The sequence below is a fragment of the Leuresthes tenuis genome, unplaced genomic scaffold (assembly GCF_036924035.1).
Source record: "Leuresthes tenuis unplaced genomic scaffold, fLeuTen1.0.hap1 SCAF_2, whole genome shotgun sequence".
Classification (NCBI taxonomy): domain Eukaryota; kingdom Metazoa; phylum Chordata; class Actinopteri; order Atheriniformes; family Atherinopsidae; genus Leuresthes; species Leuresthes tenuis.
In genome coordinates this window covers 8,656,253-8,681,179 of record NW_027325356.1, presented here as the reverse complement: position 1 = coordinate 8,681,179, position 24,927 = coordinate 8,656,253, and the positions used below count along the sequence as shown (strand labels likewise).

At 40.2% G+C, this 24,927-nt stretch overlaps 1 protein-coding gene across 11 annotated transcripts in view; it reads left to right on the top strand.

Annotated features, from left to right (window-relative positions):
- myo9aa (myosin IXAa) overlaps positions 1-24,927 on the top strand; it is a 106,960-nt gene that overhangs the window by 11,659 nt on the left and 70,374 nt on the right. For all 11 annotated transcript variants that reach the window (XM_072380098.1, XM_072380093.1, XM_072380096.1 and 8 more), the window contains exon 2: positions 13,115-14,086. In XM_072380098.1, the coding sequence (XP_072236199.1) occupies positions 13,202-14,086 (885 nt within the window). In that variant the 5' untranslated portion in view covers positions 13,115-13,201. The remainder of the gene's footprint in view (positions 1-13,114; positions 14,087-24,927) is intronic.

Here is a 24,927-nt window from a genome sequence, read left to right as displayed (position 1 = left end):
CGGTGCTGCTGCCTGCAGATATCAGAGCACACGGTAGCATGCTGTATTTTCGTCCAGTACTGTCCTTGGGAGTTAAGCTGCACCCTGGATTAATTTCCTTCCTCTGGTTTCTCACTTCACGCTGTTCAGTCTCTCCACTTCAGTCAACAACAATGACGAGGCCTGCACAGCGAAGGGAGGCTCTTAATTTAGCTGGCACACATGGCACCTTCCCCCAGTGTCATATTTTCATGTTAGTTGTGTCACCTGTTGGTGTTCAGCCGGAGGAATGTGGAGGGAGTTGGAGGCAGCCCAGATCTTCATCCAAAATAATGTGGCTGAGTTATCTGCTCCTGTATGCACACTATGACAGGTCTTTAGTCATTTTTAATTACACTGGACGGTGTTATATAAAGTTGTCGCTACCCCTAACGTGTTGGTCTTTGTGACACCTTTTGCAGAACCACAGATACCAACAGCTGAAAGGATGACCTGCTGTTTATCTGTGATAACTCATCAGTTCAAATGTTGAATCGGGGTTAATTCTTTTTATCGACTTTGATAAACAAAGATTATTTAAGAAAGTTTAAAGCAAACCAGGTAAAAAATCAATCCATACAATACATGCATGCAGCAATGACGACTTGAAAGGAAAATTTCAAACTTTGTTCTCATTTAGATAAACTCAGACTGTGCCAGTACAATGTCAAACCAGTTTATACAAGATGGAAGTCGTCTTTTTTCTGTTAGTCAGCTGAATGTCATAAAACTTGGCAGAGAGCCGGAGCTGCCAGAGCAAAAGAAGAATCCTTTAAATTTTAGTGTGAACCCGGACACAGTGATGGGCCCCAAAATTCAAACTGCTGACAGGTGAAGTAAATAACCTTAAATGAATGAGATGTTCTGGATCAAGTCATTTATTTGGATGTTAAAGCCCTAAAAATCAAGCTGGCAGTTGGGAACATCTGTATTTTTGGTGAACATCTGTGTGTCAGGTTTGTCAGTAAGAGGGATCACTCTGATTGGCTGTTCAAATTATCCAATTCACTTGTTTAGTGTGATTTTCTACTTATTTCGCAGTGACAGTGTTCTCACTAACCTCAGACTATACGCAATATTATCTACACGGTCTTGTAGTGACCCTTCCTGAATACCGTAAATAGACTACCGAGTTGTGTCCTCTTATGCACACATATGGTACATCCAAGCTGGCAGATGGACATGATCTTTGCAATGTGTTAGGGTGCTATAATTTATTTATTTATTTATTTTTTTCCAACAGATGTCAGGACATTAGGATACCCAGCCCTTTTTTCCACCACTCATTCTTCACATGGGTTCAGTGTATATGAGTCCCTACTTTGACACATACCACTCAGTCAAACATTTTGCACACCGAGCTGAACTTGCCACCAGTAGAGGTGTCTCCCAGAAAGATAAGAAAAGATCAGAGCTGTCATTCTAATGTTGTGGTTAATGATGTATACGCTTGACTTGATGTCCTGGAGCCGTGAAGAAGTCACACATGTGCCAACAGGGTCTGCTGACTTTCTGCAAGTTTGTTTAATGTAAACATTCACCATGAAAGATGAGTTTGGATTCTTAATTGCAGAAACTATTCAGTAATATTTTGTTTCTATGTTAGATTAAGATGTTCTAATGACTGAACTGTATCGAGGGACTGAGTCCATGGTCAGTGTTGCCTGTCTATGCTTATGGCTCTCAAATTCCCTATGCTCAGACTTCAGGAAACAGACATCCTGCTCTTTCTCTGTATGACCGACTGTTTCTATCTCCTTCATTTTCTTGGCTCAGTATCTCTTTCTGTTAGTCTTTGCATTTTATTTCTGCATGGTTCATTATCTTCTCTCAGTCTTGCTCAGGTTGAATATTTGGTCAGAGCTCGTATCCCAGACCCCAGCTTTTACTTCCTGGTCATTAGTAGTTGCAGAGAGACTTGAGAGGTGAAAATGACTGTATTTCAAAATGAGAGAAATCAAAAATTGTGAACCATCAAGTCATGTCTAAGCAGAAGGTGCAGGATGAGGTGGTTGTGTTTCTGTTGTTCACCTGCTTTCACATAATCACTTGAGTTACCCAACACAAACATATTTACTTGGATGGTGTTTATGAAAATGTACTAAACACTTAATGAAAAATACACCCTGGTTTGTTGACCCCTAGATTAGGTTTTAATTCAATTCGGGTCACATTTTGTTACATCCTCGTGGTCCAACATAAAAACAAAATTAACATTGAAATATAGCTTGAAATAGTTTTAAGATATTCCCATCAAGGAGACAATTGTACCACAACTTGGACTGTTATTGTATAGTACTGAACTCTAGATTTGATAGCTCCATGCTCGTTTACTTAACCGTCTAAATGTCTCAGAATTTATTAAAAAAGGGGAAGTCGGGGTGTGTATGAATAAAAAGTGCTCCTCAGTAAATCTACATGATTACAGAAGAATATGTAATATCATTCCATAAAAATCATCTTAAGATAGAGATGCTTCTGCAACAGACTCATAGGCTTTTATTCTCATATTTCCTTTTACTTTGAACTGGAGCAGAAAGCACACTTAACACATTTGTATTTGGGGAATCATTTGCATTTATTAACTACAGTTTTAACACAACCACTGTTGAGACCTGTCCTTGTGTTCCATTTACTGAAATTAGAACTAAATGTCGTCTTTCACCAGTGATATGAATACAGGGGGGAGTTACAGTACACTGCGTTATATCATGTTACAGTAAATTTAACCCCTGGTCAAAACACAGCCTCTGTCAACCATTCACTTCTGGAAAGTCATACTTATATGCCCCCCAAATGGTTTGTGAACTTTTCAAAAGGAAGTAGCTTAAAAACGCGCATGTTGTCACCTAATCACCTTTATGTTAGTCGGGTCTACAGCTGCTGATGCAACGAAAGCTCCACAGTCATCAAGATGTTTTATCTTTTCACCTTTTACAGAAGATTGTGTTAGCTGTTTTAAGCAGCTAAGCTAACGTAAAGTCACCCTTAAGCCTAGTTTATGCTTCTGCGTAACGTCCTACGCCGTCAACGTGACGCAGAAGCATAAACTAGGCTTTACAATGACTGTCTATGATGTTAGAATTAATGTAGCATAAAATGGGTCATACGTTGTCATACTTGTGACAAACTGTCATGCATCAGTTAAAAAGAAAAACAAAAGTGTTCTTTTAAAATGATGGTGCACTCTTGTGGTAAACTTTTCGTATGCTAGTTTGTGGAATTTGACTTAATTTAATTTAGGCTTTTGTTTATTTAAGTTCCACAAAGAAGTCTTTGACAACTCTAGCCTTCAGTTTAGCATGTTTGTCTTGTTGGAGCACCATTAGCATTTAGGCTCACAGGTTTTACCATCAAATAACCAAATCTGCGGCAGCTCTCAGAGATGAGGATTGACAAACATATTTGGTAGATGAGAACCACAATGTTCACCAGTTGTGGAAGCTCTTGGAGCCGTTGCGTGAGCAGAATACTCCTTACAGAAACGCTTATGTCTGCTATGTGCAGTCATATAGCAGTTTGAAGATGCCAGGCATTGAGACTGAACTGAATGCTCTATCAAATCCAAAGGAGAATTAAATTGTTGCAGTAATAATTAAAAATTTAATATTTTCAGAAAGAAAAAGTGCAAAAACAAATAAAGATGAGAAGAAGAAAAGGCGGATTATGTGCATCATCTGAAGGGGCTCTGATCTCCTTGCACAAAATGGAGAAGCATCTTTGAGTGCATGAAACTGTTGAACAGGTGAATTATAATCTAATCAAATGGTGAGGAAAACAAAGATTCACAACCATAATTTTCACAGATTCTGCCTCCATTTTTTTTCTTGCTTTTTGGGCAGTTTTGGAAAACAAAATCCTCCCATTTGAGAAACATTTCATAATTTGATCATGCCAACCAGCCTTTGGTCTTAGGAGCAACTGGTTGGCTGTGTGACATTCTGCCACCGTTACTGCTGTTACTACAGAAGCCGTGCTACAGAAGGATGGCTCTGCTAATTGGTGAGGTCAAAGCATCTGTCTTTGAGTGGGCCGGTTGCCTCCAGGCAGGATGTCGGGTGTTTCTGTGCGCCAGAGTTGGGTTACACCTTGATACATTTTGGTTCAAGGAATGGTGACCTGTAGTTATGCGTTTGTGGAGCATGTTGGTGCTCGTACGGCACCCCTTGCCACATCAATCAGCTGACCTTCAACCTCACAGCTTAGGCTACTTCCTCCAATGTCCACTCTGAAAGCTAAAGCATGGAGGAAAATTAGGAAAATATTTTATTTGAATTTCTTTTGGTGTGCATTTAAATCAACATCTATAAAGAAGCAGGAAAAACTATCACTCCTTTGATTTTTTTTTTTTTTTTTTTTAATGTTTTATGGCACATGCGTGTAACTGTTTGTACTGAGATATCTTTATGTTGCCGTTTCATTTGAATGCAAAGTATGAATTTGTTTTTGTGGTGCTGGATGTGAATGCTACATGCTAACTAGGCCAACAGCATTCCCTCTTCTATGGAGGTGATGAAGGACACACATGTACAGATCAGCTTATATACAGACTGACTTATTAGAAAAAGCCTAAAATGTTCCTTGATATTAAAGCTTTAAAGAACCTAACAACGAAGGCTTGTCTTTGTTAAAGAGCAACAACACAATATGAAAGTTGTAACGCACAGTGTGTGTCGCAGCATATAGGTATGGGTGGGAAATGTATTCATTGAAGTATGGCCGACTCCACTATGATAGGTGGGGATATGCCCCCTTTCAGCTTTTTACAAATTTTTCAAACGAATGTAAACGTGTCAAAACAATCTAATTAAATAATTTTCTGCTGCCTGTAGAACCATGTTTAATCTGAGTGTCAGAGGGCTACAACTTCCCAGTCCAGAAGATCTGTACCAGGCTTGTTACTGTGAAAACTTGATCAGGCAATTAATGTGATTTTAGAAGAATCCTACAGATTGCGTCAGTGAATTAATAAATAACAGTGATGTTCAAACTTTTTAGCTCTACATGCCCTTTCCTGAAAATTGTTATGTGTAGCACCCAGAGTGTTTGCTGCATCACTTGAGCTGAATGAATGGAAAGAAAAGTTGTTTTTGGTCTCATGAGCCTCTTCTCACACACGGTGGACTGTTTAGAGGCAGAGCTGCAGCCCTACTTACTCAAGTGAAGACGATATCTTTTTTTAACATCTATACTTATTACCGTAAGTCCAGGAAACTACTGCTACTGCAGTGATATTCAAACAAGCTCAAAGTAGTTTACGACAGATCACTCGACTACAGCCATGATGGAAATCTGATAAATGAGTTGCAAAAACCACAGTGTGACACAAGATCAAGATAGAGCCAGAATTTCAGCCGTTGATTCTACCAGACAGGTGTTGCGTCTTCTCTCAACCAATGTGACAGCTGACTTGTTAATGATCTCATCCTGTGGCTTAATTTTAACATTCTGAGGGGAAATTTTCCACAGTTGAACTTCAAAAGTAGTCAAAACATTCATGTTAAATATTTAACTGGACGCGCTTCAGTGTTATCTTTTTCATCACCTCATGCCCATCCCCTATTTTTTGCAGTTGGTTTTATGACTGTTTTTATTGTTGGTGATTTATGTGCAATTTCCTCTTCGTGTGACCACGGGGAAAATAGGGTTGGGCCTGGTTTTGAAGTTTGTTTGGGACTATTAAAATTAGTTTGTGGTATGTGAGCTGCATAACATAGGCTGGATCTCTGCGCCTTATCTTTGTCTCATCTGTGCTGCAATGTCATAATTGGCACCTTAAGGTAGAGGTAGATGGCAGTAAACTAAAGGCATGCTAACATTCTCATGTAAAAGAACACCTTTTTGTAGAGTGTCTGTTGAACAAGCTCCAACCCTAATGTCTCATAATTGATTAATTAACAGGTTCAACTTATTATGACAGTTTTGCAGAACTCTGTGGCATTCAGAGACTTTTTGTTTCATTGTTGAGGCTTGAGCATCGTTAATTATTGTCAGTATCTACTTTTACATATCATGTTTCCGATTGGCTGTATTGAGTAATAAAACCATGGAAATTTAGAGAGGGTTGTGTTCGTAATTTTCACATGAATATTTAGCTTTGAGAAGGACAAAAAAAAAATAAGGTTCTTAAAGATTATGTATTTATAGTGAATGCTGTCTTTTTTTTACTTAATGAACATTAACACTGGCTCAAGTAAAGCCAAAAATCCACCCACAGTTGACTGCAAACTCAATTCCGTGACTAAAAGACAAAATGTACAACACTAAAAACTACAGCTGCTAAATTTGGCTCTATAAATCCATTAGATTCACAAATGAACCCACAGAAAACTTCGACTGGATGTGGAAGTTCACAGTTCACTGCTAACTCACACACCCCAGTGCAACACATATACACACACATCCTCAGTTGCTGAATCTTATAATAAAGAAGTGCTGCAACATTATGAGCCATAAAAACATAGGATTAGTGCGGCTGACAGTGACATACACATAGCTTTTCAAAAAGATGACTTCATATTGTAGAAAGCTGACCAAACTTGATCCTTCACTCCTTTGTAACAATGGCAGCTATTGACAAGTCTGACTCATGTGGTTGGACTTGTCCTTGGTTTCCTGTCAAAGAGAACCTCCAATGAGGCTTCTCTTGGACTATGTTCAGATTACAGAAAGTATATAGAATTAATTTCTCTTACCATCATCTTTTAAATATGTGCAAACATCCTGAAAACACGTTATTTTGTAAATGACACTTTCAGACCTACAAAAACTACAGCTATGCCTTTGTTGTTGACTATGAAATGGGGCTTCACCCAGCTGATCTGAATATCAGTAGAGGCTGTCCCACAGTTTGAAAATTTGCCACCTGTTGAATACAATTTACATAAGTAAATGCACTTTATCTAATAAGTTATGTCCCTTAACAAGAGACGATATATCTCCAAGGGCTTTGGCCCAATCCCAGTTCCTTCCCTTGAACCTATCACTATGCCCTACCCCTCTGATTTGCATTCTGGCAGGTAGAATAGGTCCCCTTTTGTTTTGAGTATCAAGCTCTTGTGTTCATCTAACCAAAATGGTCAACACCCCTGTTTAAGGAGTAGATGACTACCATGACTTAATCCCCATAAGAAAAGGGACACTCTTACTGTTACAGAAAGGAGGGGTAACAGTCAAAAGGGTGAATTGGGATCAGGCCTTTACCTCTAGTTGCATCTATCCTTCTGATGGGAACGTTGAACTGATATTACAGCCAACCAAGTGTTGGTAGATTAATTAAAATCGCATAGTTCCTCTCAGGGGGGAGCAATAGCTCTTTAAGCCAACTCAGAGATTTGCATGGAAACATGGTTTCTTGTCTTTGACAGTAGTTGCCTAAAACATGTCATGGATGACAGCAGTGGTTTGCTTTATTGTGGAGCTGGCCTGTTAAATAGTTTGTAATCGATTTTCAGCCCGGGATTCTGTGAGGTAGTGTAAAATCACAATTCCATGATGAAGTGGGATTAAGTATATAAGGCAAGCAAAAACTGACCCCAACACTCTAACAGTCTAAATAGTCGTGCTACAATGCTTTAGCCATTGACTGGCAACTAGCTAACTAACTGTTCTGGCTTCATCTTTGAAATGTGTCTCCTCTGGATGCCAGAATTTGAAGAACAGAAGTTGCAAAATAGTAATGAGAACTATAAAAAATGGTTTGATATTTGTGAAGCGCGAAGCAGAGAAAAGTACCAGTAACATTATTTGATTTGATTTGTTATGAATTATGGGCCTACTGCAGAGCTGCTCAAACACATGCTCGGAAGCTAACTTTTGCATCATCCAGCTTAGAGAATGAGATTTATGCTCTGTGGAGTGAAGGGTCAAGTTGACCATCTTGTACTGTATTTATTTATGTTATTGCAGACTATATTGATACGGAGTTAATCTACTTAGTACTAAAGTTCATGACTATGGTCAGTAAACCCTCAATGAATTGATTTTGTGCAGAGCTGAGGATCATCACCAACACCTGCCTCATTTTCCATCTGGTATTTTTCAAACTTTTACTTGAGACAGCTGGGATTAATAGATACACCAACACAATGCTGCGGCCACAGAAAGGAGTCTCTGACTTCTCGGCAGCTAGGACATAAATAGGTCTCTTAGTCCATAGCTGGAAGGTGACATGGTTGATATTTTTGTTGTACATCTCACCACAGGACGCCGACTATCGCCAAACTGTTATCGGTGAGTAGATAAACGTATTTCATGCCAGAAATAAGGTCTAGGTTTAAAAATACCGGAGTTCCCCTTTAAGATTGGTGTATGTGACGTAAACACAGAACATGGATTGTTATCTTATTATATGTCATTTTTGTTCCGTCTTTGGCACATTGTAAATGTTTTACCTGACTGAGGTTTTGCCAATGTTTACAATGTCTTCTCTTCCATAAACTACAGTCAACAGCTCCCATGGTTTGGATAAAAGGGAAAGTGGTTCCTCCAGCAGCTATAGGAACTGTGAAAAAGTTCCTGCAGTCCAAAAGCACCTATTGTTGCTGTATTTTTCTCATGGAGGAGATTATGTTAAGACAGATTTGAGTGCAGATAAGTTTCGACTCTCCGATAGCATCTGACCGAAGTTGAACTTTAACAGTAGCTGAGAGCAATAATGCATATCTTATGTGTTTTACACATCCAGAATTTGCTTTGTGTGCATTCCAGCTTAGCTTCTTTCTGGTATTTTGGTTGAGATTGCATCTGCCCTGATCAGCTGTGTCTTGGGAGAAATCTCCTCAAACTGATTTCAGGTCAGATTATTGGGCCGTGGTGCCTCTGCCCTAACCATTCATGTGATGTAACCAGACCTGCTTCTGGTTCAGTCGTTTGAGGAGAACAGAGATGAGAAGAGGGCACTGTGTGTTTCCATCTGCTGTGTCACTTCCTTCAGGGCACAAACCTCACACTTATCTACATCAAACCTTTTTAAAGTTGCTGTGCAGACACACGGCCAGAGCGCCCAGGTGAAATTATGTCATGGCTGAAAAATCCTTCTCCCCTTTTTCTCACCCCGTTTCCCTCTCTGTGTTACCTTGCTTTCATTTGTTTGCTGCTTTGAAATGATTATGGCACAGTGAGTCATGCTGTCTCTGTGAGGTGTGAAAGCGCATGTGTGCTTGATGTGTAGAAAAATGTGTTTTTAGTAGGAATAATGGTCCAACACTTGTGATTATCTCAACTTTTTTTAAAACATGTTTGTTCTTTACAGTCTAGAACACAGCGCTGTGATGAACAAATGAATTATGGGTGAAATAAAAAAAAAAAGCAGCTCTGCACAGGTTGAGGTGAAATTGTGAAATGAAAAAACACCTGTGACACCTCTCCCCTTTCATTATGGTTTATTATACAGCCACCCCACCACCATGGTTGCTTTTATGGCTGCTTTAAAGGCAGTCTCTAAAACTCAACACAGCTCACCTGTCAAAATGACATAACTGGAGGTGTTTTTTTTCCCCTTTTAGAGAGTGGAATAGACTTGTTAAACTAAAAGCACACGGTGGCTGCTGCTACATTTTCCATTTCTTTCTTTCAGAATACTGATCTGCCAAATGTTTCAAAACAAATAAAACTGAGGATAATTTTACCTCTCCTTCAGATAACCTGGGTTTGTAGTATGGCTGTGGAGTAGATCGTTTCAGCTTTGGCATTTTAATGAGCACCCAGCAGTCGCTCCCAGTTTTCGAGTAAAGCAAAATTACTCAAACTTGTCATACTTTGGCTTTTTTCACTAATTGATACAAATTAAAAACTAAAAAAAAGGTCTTCAAAAAAGTCTGCAATTTGTTTGTAATTACTTTCAATCTTTCTATAAAGGCTTCTCCATGTTTAGTTTGAATTCTGGGGACAGAAAGCAAACCTGTTCCTGAAGATCTGAGATGTCTTAAAGGTTCATAACGTACCTAAAGATCTGAGATGTAGTTTAGCCCAAAAACCATTTAAAGCTTTTTAAACCAACAGCAGTGTTTTGAAATAAACTATTTGATGGAGAGAAAGCCAGCGTTAAAGTCACAGACCAAGATTATTTGTGAAACTTAGTTAATTGTGATGATCCTGAAGTTATATTGTTATTAAAATTCCTGTTTGGGATTTGTCACTGGAATATCTCTGGAAGTTTGACAAAGCTTACACTTGACCTATTCATGACTGAATTAACGAAGAAAATGAAGATGATGATAATGAAGAAAATGACTTGAAATTTGCTTCCCTTATCAAAGACCAGCTTTTGTCATCCCATCCTCCCATCTGAGCAGGATTTTCCTGTCTCCTTGGTTTGTTCTTTGCTTAATACAGTTTTCGGTAAAAAGCATGATGGCGGTCCAGATGTTCTGTGATTGGTGAAGTCCATGAGTTGATTGTCTTCATGTGATGGTAAACAGAGAAGCAGCCTACATGGCCCTGTGTGTCCAGCACTGCCACAACCCTAAATCCCCCCCTCCCTATCCTTTAAGCAGTGAGCTGACCATCTGTTCGGGACAACAGGTCATAACTGTGCTCAAACCACACACACACACACACACACACACACACACACGACACACACTTGTACATGCAGATACAGTTTAGTCACACAAGCAAGGCAACAGACACATTCAAACATTCATCACAGACGGACAATGCCAGCATGGGCTGTACATGTGTGTATGAAATCAGCTTCGTGCTGTTAGATCAAATGTTTTGTGTGAGGTAGGAAAGGTTGATGTGTGAGTTTTGCTGCGTTTCCTGTGTGTATTTGGATGTAGAGAGGGGCGAGGTCTCGTCTGCTCGTATGTGTTTGTACGGTTCATGGTTGTATCAGAGTCGCTGAGATAACACACGGCAGGTCGGATATGAGGCAGCAGGAACCGATCTGGCATGGGTGAAGCATTGAATCTTTTTAAAATCTGGAGTCCTTTGTACTCGCACTATGTGCACGACTATATTTGTCCTGGTTCCATTTCCTGTTTTCTCTCGTTTATGCTGCGGTTATGCTGCCAATGTAGTCTGACACTGGATAATGAAATACGATTAATTTCCTCTTTGTGCATTCAGATATCGGAGATGTATTTGAATTCTAATAATGCCTGTAAAGACAAAGTATCAGCAATGAATTATAGTCTTTAATGGCATAACATTTGAATCTATCCAAAGGTGGACACATTGAAACTTTTAAAACCCTCACGCTGGTGACGTCTGCTCTAAACAATTTTATCACTCACTTTGGATGTGGACAGCTATACAATTAGATATCAGTTAGTAAATGAACAGATGTTTAACTGAGAGCCATTTTGATTATCATAAATAGTGTAGTTAAGTTTTTTTTTATTAAATTTTATATTATAATAATTAACTGAATATCCTATTTTGAGTGAAAAATAGATGTCATTTTGACCTCCAAGATGGAGATAAACAGATTTTCTTTTTTGCATGTAGTATGTGAGCTGCCTTCTTCTTTAGTAACCCACGAGGAAATCTGACTTCTTGTTGTGCTTCTCTGATTTTTGTTGGAGATCAGAAAAGTCTCCAGTGTACATAGAATGCAACATAGCAGCAGCAATTGTTCAAGGAAGTCAGATGGAGACGGAGCATCTCTAACTATATGGCTGTGTGTTAATGGCAATTTGAACTGAACACTATGTTTTTGTACTTATTGGGCGGTGTCTCTACACCCTCTTTCCAAAGGTCGCCTCCAAGGGAAACGCCAGCAGAGGGCTGTGACACTGCAGAGAAATTTACCAACACATACCTCTACTGATTGAAAGGGATTACTTCAGAATTAGTCATGTTTTAGTCATACATCAGAAATATTCAGCTTAAAATGCCTTTGATAAAGGAAACAATTGCAGCCTTCATATTGACTTCAGGATGTTTTTCACATAAGTGTGTCTGACACCAGAATCGCATATGAAAATAGAGTACTAATTTTATTTTTATTTTATCTCTTTAGAGGCCAGACTGAAGTATACAGCCATAAGCTTTTGGAATCTAAAGTGCCACAATACGCTATTCCTTTCGCCACCCGCACAAAGAAAACCGCAGCTGATACCAAAAAGTCGAAGCCCATTCCTGTTTGCTTTGAAAATCAGTATCTGAAGATGAAAGTAGAGCAGAGCTTAAGCAGAGCTTAAGTAGAGCAGGTACAACATAAAGACAAATTACAACTCATCTCATTGTAACTCATGGAATGCACTGAACATGTCGGTCTGATGATATACAAGACTGTAATGCTGTCTAGATGGGATAAAAGGATGAACACACTGACATGTGATCCACAAATGGACATAAAATTGCCCTTTTTCTTCCATTTCATTGTTCAAAGCGTCAAACACAGCACAAATGATCATATTCTGAAAGAACTACGGTGCTTCCTTCACTGATGGCCAGAGCCGGTATAAAAATCTACAAAGAGCTTTAATCCCTGTTTTTCCTCTAATGACAGTTTTAGGTTTGTTGATTTTTTTTTTTGTGTTACAGAATTGTCAAGAATGTGATCAGCAGCTCAGTCATTTAATCCACTGCTGCTTCTCTCGGTGGCCCCTGCTCTCCCACCACGTCCCTCTGCTGTGTATTAAAGAGGGAACTCGTGAATGGTGTGATTGTGTGTTGAGTAAAGAGCACGGCAGCTGCTGGTCTTGGGGCTGGTGGGAGCCTATGCATGTGCCCAGGAGCGCGTATGTGTGTTAATGATAATCCTGTAGATCCATCTGACTTATCCTTTATCCTATATGAGTGTGCATGTCAGGCTCCGGCATGATAATTTGGCCTTCTTGTTGATTACATGACAACGCACGAGGTCTTCGCATCATAATCTGACAAATTGTGTAATCTGATGGATTGCAGAGGACTGTGTAGAAATCCCGAGTCATAGATCTGTTGAATAGTTGGTGGATTATGTTTGTCTGTCGCAGTTTCAGATCAGTTTGGAGCTGGTATGAATTTCATTTCATGCTTGGACTTTTAGAAATGTCCTTTACAGAGAATACATATATCATCACTGTTCTTTTTGTTTTAAATTCTAGGTGTTGTAGGTCTGCAGAGTATTGATCCTTCTTGTTTTCATCCTTCTCTCTTGCAGTGGTAATGTCTTGAGGTAGCGGCCCCTCCAGCCCAGTAAAGGACGTCCCAGTGCCGGGCTGCTGCTAATGGGAACTTCTGCTCCGCCATGAGTGCTCGTGATGGCGTTGGTGGCGTCGGTGGCATGGGCACCCTGGGCCGGCGGCAGCGCTTTGAGAACTCAGAGTTCACCGTGCGCATCTATCCAGGTGACCTGGCAGAGGGCACCATCTACTGCCCTATCAGCGCCCGCAAGACCACCACAGCCGCCGAGGCCATTGAACGTGTCATTGATCGGCTGCAGCTGGACCGCACCAGGTGTTATGTTCTTGCTGAGGTGAAGGAGTTTGGTGGGGAAGAATGGATTCTGAACCCCAGCGACTGTCCAGTGCAGAGAATGATGCTCTGGCCTCGTGTGGCTTTAGAGCACCGTCCACTGTCTGGTGGTGATGATTACCGCTTCCTCCTAAGGCAGAAAAACCTGGATGGCTCCATCCATTATGGCGGTAGCCTCCAGATGTGGCTGCAGGTCACAGAGGAGCGCAGGCGTATGGTGGAACGTGGGCTGCTGCCACAGCCTGAATCTCAGGGTGACCATGCAGATCTCTGCTGCCTGCCGGAGCTCAATGAGCGCTCGCTGCTGGACAACCTGCGCGCGCGCTTCTACCAGGAAAAGATCTACACTTACGTTGGAAGTATCCTCATAGTCATTAACCCTTTCAAGTTCCTGCCAATCTACAACCCAAAGTATGTGAAGATGTATGATAATCATACACTGGGAGATTTGGAGCCACATATTTACGCCGTGGCGGATGTGGCGTATCATACCATGCTACAGAGACAGAGGAATCAGTGCATTGTTATATCTGGGGAGAGCGGCTCTGGGAAGACGCAAAGCACAAACTTTCTCATTCATCATCTGACAGCTCTCAGTCAGAAGGGTTTTGCCAGTGGAGTGGAGCAGATAATCTTGGGGGCAGGGCCAGTGTTAGAGGTAAGTGAAACACTTTTATTCTTTTATTTATAATCAAAAGTTCGGGAAATGGCTCTGGATGAGACTTCAGACTCTAATGGCCCCTTTCCATTACACGGTGTAGCACAACTCGACTGTTCTTTGGGTTTTTCATTGTAGCACTGTGTTTTACTTTTTAATACCCGTTTCTGCTGAGGTTCTAAACACTAAACTGTGTTTTAAAAACACTGCAGAGTGGTCCGAGAAAAACCTCACATGTGACCTTAACAACAATGTATCTGGCGCTCACACAAGCAAAGCCTGCACTGGTCGGCATACTAGGAATTTAAGTTTCTCTAGTTCATGATGGCAAGTTGGACCGAGAGATGGACCGACAGATCTGGGCTTCATCAAAGGTTATGAATACACTGCTCCGGTCCGTAGTGGTAAAGAGGGAGCTGAGCTGAAATGCAAATATTTCGATTTACTGGTCCATCTTTGCTCCAGCCCTCACCTATAGTCATGAGATCTGGGTTGTGACCGAAAGAGTGAGGTCATGGACACATACGGCTGAAATGGGTTTCCTTCGGAGGGTGACTGGGCTTAATCTTACAAACAGAGTCAGGAGCTCGACCATCCAGAGAAAACTCAGATTAGAGCTGCTGCTCCTTCGCATTGAAAGGAGCCAGCTGAGGTGGATCCGGCATCTGATTAGGATCCCTTCTGGTCACCACCCTTTGGAGGTTTTTCAAATAAATCCAACAGAGAGGAAGCCCCAGGGCAGACCCTAAACACACTAGAGGGATGACATGGCCCATCAGGCCTGGAAATACCTCTGGATCCCCCAAGTGGAGCTGGAAAGTTTCATTGGTGCAAGGAATGTCTGGGCTTCCCTCCTGAACCTGTTGCCTCTGCGTTGTAACCTTGGATACGATAATGAATGGATGACATGCAATATAAAAACAGCATAAAGCAAAAACACAATTACAAACTAAAATGTTGCAATGCAATAAATTTAAAATAGGAATAATGACCAACAAGCAATTTTTGGTTTGAAATAAGCAAGCTATGCAAGCTTTAAATGTGCAAGTTAGATTTAGACTTGCTATTAAACTATTAAGGATTTAATCTGGATTTATGATGTCTGGAGCTCCTGGTTATTTTTAACTGATTTCATCTAGTCATAAGCTTTAGTTAAAGCATTATTTGCTGTACCATTTATTTGGTATTGCTTCATATTTTTTCATATCCAGCTTCAGAGTTTGTTAGCCAAGTTTGAGAGAAGAAACTTCGTACATCTGTATTTTTTGGACCGATTCTGTAAATTCCCTGAGGATTTGTTTGTTCTGCATTGGGTTTCTACAGTTTTCTTTGATAAATGCATTCTTCTGCTACGGCTCACAGCATGACATTCAGCGGGTTTCTGTGAGCTCTTTAACTTTAGTTTCACAACACTGTTTAGCTAAAACTGTCTCTTGTTGGCTTCGAGTGGTGTCTGCCCACATTGAGAGATTAATTACACTTTCAGTCCAGCTGTGTTGGGATTATTTTGTACGCAGAGGAGCTCTATCTGCAAGCAGCGGTTGCATATCACTGGACCTGTTACAGGTTCTTGTTTTGTTTTGTTTTCTCTGCACAGTGGAAATATTGTCTCAAGGTAGATGTTGTGGAGGCCCAGCCAAAGGTTATGAAGGAAACCGGTTGTTTTCATATCACTCAAGACATTCCGCTCATATTCTTTTTCTCCTCTGGGGACCTGTCACTACAGTGCACACCAGTCAATGGTCTTTGACAAGTTCACAACTGCACATTGTTTTATCATTTGTTCAGCTGAATTCCTGAGTGTTACTTAACACCTTTTAACAGTACGCACAATGCAATGCAGTGAGTCAGAAAGGCAAATACAGGTTGCATGTTGTCAAGCGTGTAGCATATTTTATGAAGGACCGTGTCGTTCACTGTCACATCACCTGACCGCCAGCAGTTTACTTTTGGTTCACTTAAAACAAACAGGAAGTGCTCACAGACATCCATACCTGTTGAATGGTATTTCTTGCTCTGGGCATTACCAGCCAAAAGAGAATGCACTCAAGACTGCATAAACTTGTTCAGTTATTTAAGAACATTACAGGCAACAATGTTACAAAGTGTTTCTCCTCACAAATGCTGGGTAATTTCCCTCATGTCCCCCTTAAAGAAATCTTCAAAAATGTTGCTTTTCTTATCATCCATGCCAAGTATAAAGTGTCTTAGAAGTATAAAGTGCTTAGTAACTAAGTAACCAGCAAGACAACGAGTCTGGCAACAAGTAGCTTTATGCTGTTTTTATTGCCCTCAGTTTAGCAAATACAGTTCTAAGGAATGCCATTCATCTGTGCGTCTCTTGGGTTAATGTGTAAACACATTGTGTTAATACTCAGCACACCAACACGAGTGAGTAGTTTTGAGTGCAGAGGAGCAGCCCTTAATTGTTTGCACAGTAAGATTGCATATCTACCCGCTGGTGATTGATGCCAAGAGTGGAGCTGCTGTGCTACTGCGGTGAGAGATGGACAAAGAGGAGTGGAGCAACAGCAGAACTACCTCAAAGGAATCATTTATCTTAATGTCTTTGAGGCTTTTCGTTCAGGGATGTAGACAAGTGCCAGGAGGACTTAAAATTGTCATTTTAATGTATTAAGATGTTTTTCTTTTTCTTTTGTTGTGTTCTCCGTTGATCGTAGGATTCTGTCTTTGAAAACTCCAGTGTGACTGTTAAGAGTACATAATTTCTGCCTCTACTGGAGTTCATGTTCTATTCACTTCATGTAAGGAACTTCGAATTTAAGCCTGACCTCTAACTTGACATGGACCATTGGGTTCAGGAACTTAGGGGCCTCTTATGTGCATTGTTGGGAATTTAGGTGCATAATTTGACAAGATCAAGAGTTTTTTTTTTCCTATGGCCATGCCATACTCTTTGGAGCTGTATAGCTTAAACAGCAGTTCTCAGAGAACCAACCCCCACCAAAATCTATGTTATATGTGACAGTTTTAATTAAAATTATCCTGTGCTCATGCTCCTAACTAGGAAACTTGTCTTGGTCGTTTTTGTATATTTACGCTAACAGAAAGACGAGCAGCAGCAATCGCATCCTTCAGAGAGGAACAAGAGCAGCCTGGAACTGCTTACCTCTGCCAAGGCGTAATGAAAAAAAATAATTAAAAAAAGATTAGATGCAAAGAAGTAGCTGAGGCCACGACCAAACCTCAGGTGGTGAACTTCTTGAAAAATCCTGCCGCCAAACTAAAAGAAACAAGCAAACCTAACCAGCAGCATGACCTCTTTTAGCGGAGATAACCGATACATGAGTAGGACGGACAAATATTTTCAGGTTGTACTGTATATGTGCTGAACATTCAAGTCATCTTGGTAGGAGATACAGTTTCACAACATGTCAGCAGGTAGAATTTGGGTTGAAGATAAATGGTGAAACTTAATTTTTTTCACCTGATGAAGGCAAGTAAACATGAAGGAAAAGGCAACGTTCAGAAATGGCTCATTCTGATAACAAAAAGGTCAAATTAAGTGCTTTTGAGCACAGATGTGTTGGAATACATTGCTCAAAACTCTCCTGAGAATGTGGCAAAGAATCAAAGCAGGTAATTTTGTTTAAATTTGGTTCACCCTGATCTCCATCCAGTGAATAAATCGTATTTAGTTTAATCCACAGAGACACATTTCTTTCCTTTAAATCCTTCTTTGGTGGCAGAAACTTTGAGTTTACGCTACTTTAACCCATCAACACCTGATGGAACATTTGAGTAAACACGTGCAAGGTTCAGAGGGCCTGTCAGGTTTTGATGTATTAAGGCTGGGTCAGGTCATCATTCCAAAGTGACTCATCAGCTGCATGTAAACAATACAAGAGCAAAGCACGCAGATGTTTTCTGCCAACTTGAGGGGCAAATACACCCTGAGACAAAGTTTGTACAGACACCTTTCTTTTAAAGCGATCGCTTACAAACAGGTTTGTTCTGGAGACTAGCCAACAGCTGGAGTCATGTTTTAAGATCCTGACATGCCCGTCGCTCCAGTGTTTTAATTAATGAAGCTCAGAAGAAGATGAAAACATACTCTGTGAGGACATGTCGTGCTGATTAGATAAACACTCCACGTTTCAGCATCTTGGAAGAAGACGGTTATTATTCCAAATGAAGGCAGTTAGAAGCGTGACAGGCTTCAATTTCAGGTGAGAGTCTGAAGGGTAATAAACTTATTTTACTTCTCCTGCCTTCAAGAGCTGTGGACTTCAGTTGACCCAGCGAACTGAAGATGAATAGAAGCATACGTGGAATATGAGAAATTCTTTACCTAGTTGTGCTTTATCTGCCATCTGTCATTCCTGACGTTGTTTACCTTCCTGTGGCAGATATGACTAAATTGACATTGGGCCTTACGTTCTCTCGGCTGCGTGCTTATACCCTGAAACTCACTGTTTGACATTGTTTGGGTTTTACTTATCAACGGATGTCTCTGCAGTGCTGCTGTTTATGGTATGTGAGAAGTTTTGACCCATTTGCACTTTGCAACGTAACCTGTCTGCAACATGGTCGATATCATGATCACGTGTTGTGAAGCAAGTGGCTGCTTAAACGTACATGTTGAGGAGAAATACTGACTTTTGATACTTGGCCAACGGTTGATGAACAGCTATGAAAGAAAGCTGTGCCGCTTGCATTATTATTAAAGCCCATTTGTTGTGTGCTTCTCTGTCTCATCTCCATTTGTTCAGAAGGCCTCGTCGGTAATTGCAGGCCTTGTTAAGTGCAACAGTGAGGTCACCAGGCATTACATCATGGATTACAATAACCTTTCCTTTTGGCACTTTCATAGACCAATCAAACATCAAATTAAAGATTAAATTTTTTTTTTCTTCTGGAAAATGGACCCTTGGTGTTCTGGGTTTGTTGGACTCCTTTATTTGCTTGTAATTGTCTTGCCTGGTTTTTAAACAACGTAGTATTTAACCGCCAGCCTTGCTTTGAATCCAGATGTCAGCCTGTCGGGTCTGAGTTTTCAGGTGGCGACCTGACGTTTAGGAATGATTGATGGTGCGTTATGTAAGCGACATCTTAAATAGGTATGTAAAAGCAGGCTGTGCTTGAGTTGCTGTGATATGAGGCATCCTGGTGGGCAGCAGAACCACAACCTCTGCAGTTCTATGGTCAAAGATCTCTGTCATGTCACACTCTGAAGTGTCTCCTATAAAAACAAAAAACTCTAATTACATCTGTACATTAAGTATATAAATGTTGATATATTATAGCATTTGAGGATGAAAAATGGTGATTTCATGAAACTGTTCGAGGCAGTGCTGTGCTGTTTTTAGGAAATAATTAGTCTTGGCTTGTCAGAGGTAGCTTAAATAGTTTTTCTATGCACACAAAATGACTGCTTAATATGAGCTCAGCTGTCTTCTGTTCTCCTGGGTCAGGATGGAGAGTATGAAGTTACTTCATGCTGCTCACTCTGGCAGTGCATCATCAGGATCAGCTTACCAGAAACCTGTAAAGTATCTGTGGACATCAGTGCAGCAGCACGGCCGATGGTGGCGTGTTAGTGGGGGTTTGTACTCGGGGCGCCTGAGCTGCATGGTTCCGTTGCTGTTTTGCCAGACCTCGTTGGCCCAGTGAGCGCTGGAGCGCCTGTTGTGCTCCTCCATGTTCCTGGCCAACACAAATACCCCCAGTGTGAGTCATCCCAGGTCAGCAGTTGCACTGCTCAGCATCTCCTTTACTGCTACCTCAGTACACTCCTGCAATGAGAGAGACGCGCACACGCTTTTAACGTTTAATACTTTTTTCCCAGAGCCCCCACTCATACTGAGCAGATTAGCATGCATTACAGGTTCACCCCTGACTGGATGGGGTCAAACTCGATTTGCTGTTTTTCTTTGGGCTAAGATGGGAAAAAGTTAAAGATGGGGAAAGATGAGGAATGACTGAGCACCTTTCATGTGTCTTATCAATCAGATAAGCGTGAAGCTATAGAGCTGTGTTTTATCGATGTTAAACTGGGGTAAACGGCGTAATACTGGCTGTTGGAGATGCTTGCATACTGGAATGTGGCCAACAGGATTTTTGATGTTTAAAAGCTGTTTTTAAAAATAGCCAAAACTGAAGAAATGCTGTTTCTCTAACATATCAGGTGAACTTCACAACATACTGTTGAGAATGTTAAGTGGGAATGTATGGTCTTCACCTTTTCAGTTTTTACGTCCACACAGACCGTCATAAGTTTGTAACCTGTGATTGTTTTTGAGTTTCTAACGTTTGAAATGCAGATGAATTACCTGAGCGGTTTGATGACTTTATGCTCATTATCTCATCTGGGTGAATATGTCCTTCCTCTGCTCTCTATAAACCTGGAAATTATCATTACTCAGACTCATAAAAACTTGCCTCAGGAAACAAAGCAATAAATGAATGACTCGACTGATTCTTAATAATGAATCGTGTGCTTGTATTGTACAAATGAACAACTTTAGAAGTATTTTTTTTAACTTTTTTTTATTTGAAAATACTTAACCTGTTCAATCAAAAGGTGTCGTAGTAGCAACATTCGTCTGGTGGAGGAGCATCACCAACCCAAACCAGACCAGACCAATGAATAAGTGATCTATGGATAAACAAACATGAGGAGTTTATATATTTGCACAGGTAATCATATTATTAGTATTAGTATTATTAGAATGTTAGTATCAGTGACATGTTTCCAGAATAAAAGAAAAAGTCTCCTGAATGAATTTTCAAGATTTCTTGGCTAGTTGCTTGGTCTGTGTGGCCTAAAAAGTTAAAAAGTTTTAAATATCATCATGTAATTGATAATCAGGATATTTACTTATTACTTTTTTATTAACCCAAATTCATTGATAAACCAGTTGTTGTGGTTCTTCTTTTTAACCTCCTGACACTATAATCTTTCCCAAGTCAACCACACTTGCTTGTTATATGCCATGAACTTTCCCACAGGTCATAGCGTAATACTTTGGTGTTTGCAAAATGTTACTTTAGCTAATATGATTCAATGGAATTTCCAGAAACCACAGACCTTCTAACAGCAGTGTTTCAGTCGGCTTTTTGCTCGGCAGAAGGATGAAGAATTCTTGCTGCTCCAGCTGCTACTTTTCAGTTTGTGTTTATCTCACCACCCTGGGTGCCAGGCTCTTATTTTTCCCTGAAACTGTATGTAAGAGTGCTGGTACTGGTGGCTGGGAAAGAGGAGTACATACTGTTCCTGCTTTGTCATCCCATCTGCACAAAAAGATACAACTTCTCGCTCAGTCTGCAGCAGCTTGAAGCCAGAAGTGTCTCAGAGGGGTCTGTTGCAGTGATTTATTTGAGTTCTAATGGTGGCTAAATGTAGTTTGTGTTTGGTCAAACTATACAAAAGTTAAGGCAATCATGACTTTGATTAAACTTGAACACATTATCCATTTAGAAGTCATTTAGACTTGCACATTACATTCTGAATGAAAGTAAAACCTGTCACAGCAACAGTACAGCTATGAAGAGCTAAAATGATTAATCTCTTAGTGGATTACACTCATTGCAAAAAATGTGACTTCTTTTTGGCAAACATATTGTTGCTCCAGCTACTCCTATAAGAGGATTTGCAGTCGTTTATCTCTGTTTCTGGGAAGCTGTGACGTTTCATAAACAAAATAATGAACTCATTATTTGCAAAAATGAGCTGCAGATTCATGAAATGAATCCTTCAACTCTTCATCTGTGCAGCTTAATCTCGACAGTAGATGTTCGTAGTTAACGAAGAAGCATTTCTTAGAAGTTTGCACTTTTTGAGCCATCTAGTCTCTCATCAGCAGCAGCCCGACAATGTGCCTGTTTGTGTCCCCTCACAGGGTTCTTTTATGCTTCGGTTTTGTAGAGTTTGCAACCCCCCCCAAAAAAAAAAAAAAAACCCCCACACACACACACACACACACACACAAACAAACACACGTGCACACCACAGTCATCACTTGCTGTCGGACTTGAGCAGCTGTGCAGCTGCCCTGACTACACCTGCAGCAGTTTGTCACATAGAAATAAGACGGACAGAAAAAGCTTTATTCTAAATGACGTAAAAGTCATGGTGCCAAATGCAGTCACAGTGGACCTGCTGTCTTTTCTTGAGCCCTCTAAGTCAAAATTTCTCGCATGTGTCTGTGTTCTTAAGGCCTCCAATTATGGCTCAAATTTCTGTAAAATGTTTTGCTTTTCGAATGAGAAGTCTCACTGATACACTGGCTATCTTTGTCGTGTGTTACTAAAACTTTCTCTCTGAAAGGGCTCTCGTGTCCTTTTTCACTATTAAATGTTGAAATTGATGTGTTGCATTGGCATCAGTTTGAGATTTCATAGAGATATAATTTCCTCTTCAGTTTGTAGCTTTGACGTCTGTCTACAGCCAGTTAATTGATGTTTCTCCACATTATCCCTCATAGACCCTGATGTTTATGAAGGAGCAGGTATTCAGGACTTGTTTTAAGGGTCCTTTGTGGATATTCAGTCATGGCTTCCTCCCTCCTCACTGCGCTCCTCCTTCAGGAGTGACAGTAAAAGGCAAGAAGTTGAAACAACTTACACTGCTGCTTATGCTATTTTAAAAAAATATATATTTTTATAAGAAATATCACTCCTACATGTCTGAAAGTTATTGTGGAGGCATGCTGACACCTCTTTCAGAACAGAGAGTCCAGTTTCCATCCTCATGATTTTGACTCCGTTACATAAATACTGAAAGCACCCCCCCCACTCCTCACTTGAGTTTCATAAATCCTCACAGGTGACCTTTCATGTGGTGTGTGAGGTTTGTGGTCATCTTGTGCTTACCACATGCCCAGATGTGGTGTAATAAAACTTGTTGTGAAAAGTGCACACATCTGGAATGGAGCAGAAAACATGAGGGATGTCACCCCGGAGCAAGACACTCATGGAAAGATCATCTCAGCAGTCCATATGCAGCTCTGTATATTTTCCGGTAGTTTGTCTCGGTTCAGTTTGGGCCAAGTTGAACAAAGTTAAATTTTTACCTTTTTTAAAAAAAAAATCTCCTTTGTTCATATTATAATAAACATGGATATTTTAGATGAATTGACATTTTAGTTTTGTATCCATGGTAAGGTGTTGCTAAATAAAATGCAAAGAAATGATGGAATTCTTTCATTCATGTCACAGTGGCAGTCTTTGTAACTCTCCTGACCCATTTCAACATAAATTTCAAGTTGTGTCGTAATGTGACGGACTCTGTAACAATGTTTTGGATGTGTTATTTGGGTCGGTCTTGGCAGAGAATTAGTAAGTTCAGCTGAAAACCGACTAGTTTGTGCAGTTTAGTTTCAGCACCCGGACTTAACCCAGGGAATTTCTCGGGAAGCCTTCATAAATTACGTAGGGCAAATTATTTCTTCTGGCCTGGTAGTCTTAGGCTTTTATTCCCTTTTTTGACCAAATAGGTTCCAGTGGTGGTTCAAGGATGCTACTAGAGCCCGTGCTACGTTGGTTCTAGCTCAGAACTGATTTGGTTTTCCAAAGGCAGAGAGCCACAGTAGGGCCGAACATTAATGTTACCTTATTGTCTCTTCTAACATTTTTGACCCTCCCTTCATTGTATTCCTAATTTCTGTTAAGAATCACTTGGCATGAGACAGTTCATCTTCACAAAAACAACTTGTTTGTCTTGTTTTTCATGTCATGAGACTAGTTTATTAATGCTGCCTTCAACAACATTTTGTTTTTGTGAACGTTCTCTGCAGAACCGACCAGTTTTTCCAAAAGGTTACTGATATTTAGGATTTATTTATAAAAAGTGATATTTTACAAATTGGTTTTCACGTAGTCTATTTGTATTGAAACACCAGACAAAATCAACGTAGTAGCAAATACTTCAGCTACAAATTGTGCTGTATATGTTCATGATGCAGCTCTTTTTTTTTTTCTCTCGTTGTATTGAATTAAACAGACTAAACGCTACACTCGATCTATATTTTATGAAAAGGCATTTACAACATTTTACCTGGTCTGGTTTGTTTCCCTAGCCCAGAACCCAGCCCCCAGCATAAGTATTTATTTGCTCTGACCCAGGAAATCCTACCATAGTATAGTTTTTTTTTCTGGGTTGTAGCCAGAACATTGGTGGTTGAAACAGAAAGAGCCAATTCAAAGTTTAGCTTGTTTGACTCTTCAGTCGACCCCCTATTGAGTCAAACAGTTTTGTTGACCTAAGGTCTTGTGGTTTCAGACTGTTTTACTGATCGGAAGTTGCTAGCAAGAAGAAGAGGAGTTACACCCGACATAACAGCTGGTTTCATATTATAAAATAAATAAAGATTTCAAATTCTTTTAGAATGAAGGAAATTTATCAACTTGGATGAACACAGTCGGGTCATCTGCTGGTGGCTTAGTTAGTCTCGCATTGAAAAGCATAGAGGTCAAACTATTAGGCAGTCCAGCTTTTTGGATTAGACAATTAACCACTTAATTCCACCCACTGCAGACTATAGATTTTTTTTTAATTTTATTTCTGTCGTTTAAAAAAAACAAACAAATTCTTTAAAGGCTTTTGAAATATATTTATATGTCAGAGTTTGCAGGTTAAACACATCTGTGTAATGTAAGACAGAAAACCTGAAGGTTCACAGATTCTCTTAGTCTGGACGGTATCCTGATGTGTGTCTCTCACAGATCTAACTAATTGGATTGGCCTCCTTTCTGCTCTGACCATGTGGCTTAGCTTCAGTGTTGTGGTTGTGCTAAGTCACTCGCTTCACCTTGCTGGACAGGCTTTCCAAAGTATAGCTCGGCGTTAGCTTAGCACTGACCAACTAACTACTTGACAT